Genomic DNA, 3,822 nt, shown 5'->3' on the forward strand with positions numbered 1-3,822 from the left:
AGATGCTTCTTCAATTGCATTAACAGTTTCATGTGCTGGCAAAGGATTACTCTTGACATTAGGCCCTAAGTCTCTGAATGAAAGAATCTTCTTTTCCACCAATTCTCGCACTATATGCTTCAAAGCATAACATCCTTCTAAATCATGCCCAGGTGCACCCTCATGGAAAGGGAAATGAGCATTTGGGTTATACCATGGAGGCAAAGGATTAAGAGGTGGACCCAAAGATCTAGGAACCACTAACCCCGTTTGCAATAGAGAAGGATATAACTCAATATACGTCATCAGAATCAAACTGAAGGGAGGTTTAACACCTTGTCTTCTATTCTAAGAAGGTGCATTCTGACGTGGAGCTTGAGCTTTCGGTTGCTGATATGTTGGGGTTGCAGGCGCTTGTTGATATGCAGGAGCAACCTGAGCGGGTTGATAATTTGGTGTTTGCTGAACTGGTTGATAAATAGGTACTTGTTGTTGGTTGAAATTTGGCCCAATTGCTGCCACATATGGTTGTTGAACATACTTCATAAGGTATGTTGGTTGTTGTTGAGTGAATTTTCGTTGTTGCTTTCTCCATGATTGACTCCTTCCTCGGCTGGACGACACATCATTCGTCTCTCCTTCCTTTTTTTATGAAAATTTCCAGGAAACTTCTTAGCATTGTTGTTATTAGAAGTTCCAGCAGCACTGATCATCTTTCCATTCTTCAAATGGAGTTCAACTTTAATGCCTACAGCTACCAAGTCAGAAAAACTTACAGATACACTGCCCACCATCCTCTCAAAGAAAATTGGTTGTACAATATCCATAAACCAATCGGCTAATTCTTTTTCTGCCAAAGGTGGTTCAACTTGAGAGGCCATCTCTCTCCAGCGTTGTGCATACTCTTTAAATGACTCATTGTCTTTTTGAGACATATTCAACAATTCTCTTCCGTCTTGAGCCATATCCATGTTGTATTTGTAATGCTTTATGAAAGCATCAAATAAGTCTTGGAAACACTGGATACGACTCTGATCGAGTCTTAGGTACCACTTAGAGGGGGCGCCCTTCAAACTATCTTGAAAGAAGTGGATCATGAGCTTATCGTCTTCAACATTGGCAACCATTTTTCGGTAGTACATAATAAGATGGCTCTTAGGACATGTATGGCCCTCGTATCTATCAAATTCAGGAGTCTTGAATTTCGTAGGAATTACAAGACTAGATACTAGGCACATCTCCCTAGCGACATCACTAAAGACTTGGTCGCCTTCCATTGCCCTTAGTCTCTTCTCAAGAATCTGAGAATTATCTTTAATACCCTTTATATCTTCATGCCTTTCTTCTTCTTCATCAGACATTTCTGGAGCATATTGTTGATCTTCGAAGTAAGATTGCACACGTGTATGAACAATCGGTGATGCAAATGTATAGACCATAGGGTGAGCCTCAGTGGTTAATGGTAGAGGAACCGTCTGTTGAGTAGATTGCATTACACCATGGACTACTTCAGGTTGAGGTGTGAATCCATAAGGTAGTCCAAAAGGAGGCAATGTAGAAGGTACCGTCCTTGCAGGTTGGGATTCAAGCGTTGGACCAGCGACCTCTGAAACGACTATTGTTTGTGTGTCCATCTTGGCTCTGATGACTTGCAGCATCTCCATGATCTGACCCATGCTCCCTCGTAGGTCCTAAAGTTCTGAGCTGACTATTTCCAACTCTTGTTCCTGTTCTGCCATTCTTTGTCGAGCACCGTCTCTGGTGTTGTATTGGTGTTGAGGACTCAGTGTGAAACTGGAAGAATACAACGGAATGAGCTTTTATTTGAAGAATGACATGGATGCATGTATGTATGCATTTTTTTACAAAGCTCTTAGTTATCTTTGTTATTTATTTCAGCAATGTTAGGACATTTTATTTGCAATATTTTCGAATAAAAATAACAATAAATGAAATCCAGAATGACAATTTTTCATTAATTCAAATTCAACATTAAATACAAGTGATTTAAATTCAAATTCAAGTACAAGTGATTCAAATTCAAGTACTGGTGAACTTAATTTCCATCTCAGCCCTTTTGATCGTAGCAAGATCGGTGGTGAGCTCTTTCACCATTCGCTTGCAAAACTTGACAAAGTTGAAAACTTGAGGAGGTGTGTTCTCTAGGCACATGCTCCAATCAGTTTCTTGGAGTTTCTCTGGAAGTTCCAGCATGTTGAGGTTAGCAAATCCAACCAAGTTGACAAATTTTCCATTCCATTCAACATAGAGGTCTTGGAGCTTCTTAATGACACGTTGATATTCGTCTAGGGCCACTCTAGCCTCCCTATACAGTCCCCTCCAATATACACAGTCATTCTTCAAAATCATGTAAGCTGCATCACCTTCTTGGTTTTCCAAACCTGCAATCCTTCTATTAGCTTCTCCCAACTGGTACTTGAGGCGGAGACAGTTCCTCTCAGCTCCCTCTTTCCGAAGGACCTCACGAGATAGCTTATCTTTGCAATTCTTGAGAGTGTCCCTGAGTTCACGGATTTGAGCTTCATAATCGAGTCTAGCTTCTCTCTTCTCCACAAGATATCTCTCCAACATTTTGTCCAACTCTTGAATTTTGAGGTGGGCTTTTTTGAGCTTTTCATTCTTGGTTTTGAACACAGATTTCATACCTATGAGAATATCATCAAGATCATCCTTCTTATCTTCAAATTTTCTTTCTCTCTTGTTGCTAGCTTCAAGGTGTCGGTCCTTCTCTTGACGTTCATCCTTCAGATTTTCATTTTCCAAAGTGGTTCGATTAAGCTTAAGCCGTAACTCATAGTTTTCTAATTCAAGCTCCTTAATTTTGGCACTGAGATTCTCAACGTCTTCAGGTAGTATAGGTTCTGGCTCGGGAACTGGAAGACAAAATAGAGGGATCAAATGGAAATGGGAGCTTAACCACTTGAATTCTCTCTCTTACCCAACGAGTGTAAGTCTCTTTCACAAGGACATTCCTCTTTCCAAACTCCTTACCCCTTCTAACAATTATTTTCTAGGATTTCTTAATCTTCTTCACAATTGGGTTGTCTGCATCAATGCCATGCAAAATGAAAGGCTTTAAAGCTTCAGCTTTTGTAGGCCCGTTCATGGAGTAGCCATGTTGCATCAGGGATAACATAGGGTTATAGTTGATGTAACCCCCAGTCCCTATCAAAAGTACATTAGGAAAGTCTTCAATGCTAAAAATAATATTCGGGGTCTCCCAATCTCCGATATACCATTTGACATGGTTGGCAGTAATGGAAGTTAACTTCTGAGAGGGTTTAAGTGTTTTAGAGGTGTATGGTCCTTTTTCAGGCATGTGAGATATAAACCAAGCATGCAACAACTGTTCACAACATAAAAGGGTTCCCCCTTTCTTCTCATGATGCTCATGGAGGGCATAGTAGATATCAGCTAGGAGAAAAGGTACCGGATTACCAGAGAGGAATATTCTTACGGCCACATGATCTACAAAACGGTCGAGATTTGGAAACAATACTATCCCATAAACCAATAGGGCTAGAACGACATGTAATGCTTTCCGTTTTCCATCTTTCTCCAATTTCACAGCTTGTTCTTCCAAAACCCATCTAGAAAAAACATTGAAGACTCCCTTCTTATCCCAATTACTTATAACCAATTGGACCTCTAGACCCAAAACTGAAGCTATTCTCTTGGCATTGATATATTCATCAAACTTGGGAAATGGATCATGGTCCCTCAAATTTCGGCCCACAATTATCTCTAACTCTTCCAAAGTAGGATCTAATTGGAAGTTAGAAAAGGTGAAACAACACAGAGGTGGGTCGTAGAATTGAGTTA

At 40.3% G+C, this 3,822-nt stretch overlaps 1 protein-coding gene across 1 annotated transcript; it reads right to left on the bottom strand.

Annotated features, from left to right (window-relative positions):
* Positions 1 to 521: 521 nt before the first annotated feature.
* On the bottom strand, positions 522 to 1,643 carry LOC127102780 (uncharacterized). The gene has a single exon (XM_051040114.1). It carries the CDS (start codon positions 1,641 to 1,643, stop codon positions 522 to 524), a length of 1,122 nt encoding a protein of 373 aa, XP_050896071.1.
* Between the last annotated feature and the right edge of the window lie 2,179 nt (positions 1,644 to 3,822).

The sequence above is a fragment of the Lathyrus oleraceus genome, chromosome 7 (genome assembly GCF_024323335.1).
Source record: "Lathyrus oleraceus cultivar Zhongwan6 chromosome 7, CAAS_Psat_ZW6_1.0, whole genome shotgun sequence".
NCBI lineage: Eukaryota > Viridiplantae > Streptophyta > Magnoliopsida > Fabales > Fabaceae > Lathyrus > Lathyrus oleraceus.

Bases quoted from the DNA above. Each gene is read 5' to 3' on its own strand.
- LOC127102780 (XM_051040114.1), bottom strand. From the start codon at position 1,643: ATGGAGATGCTGCAAGTCATCAGAGCCAAGATGGACACACAAACAATA.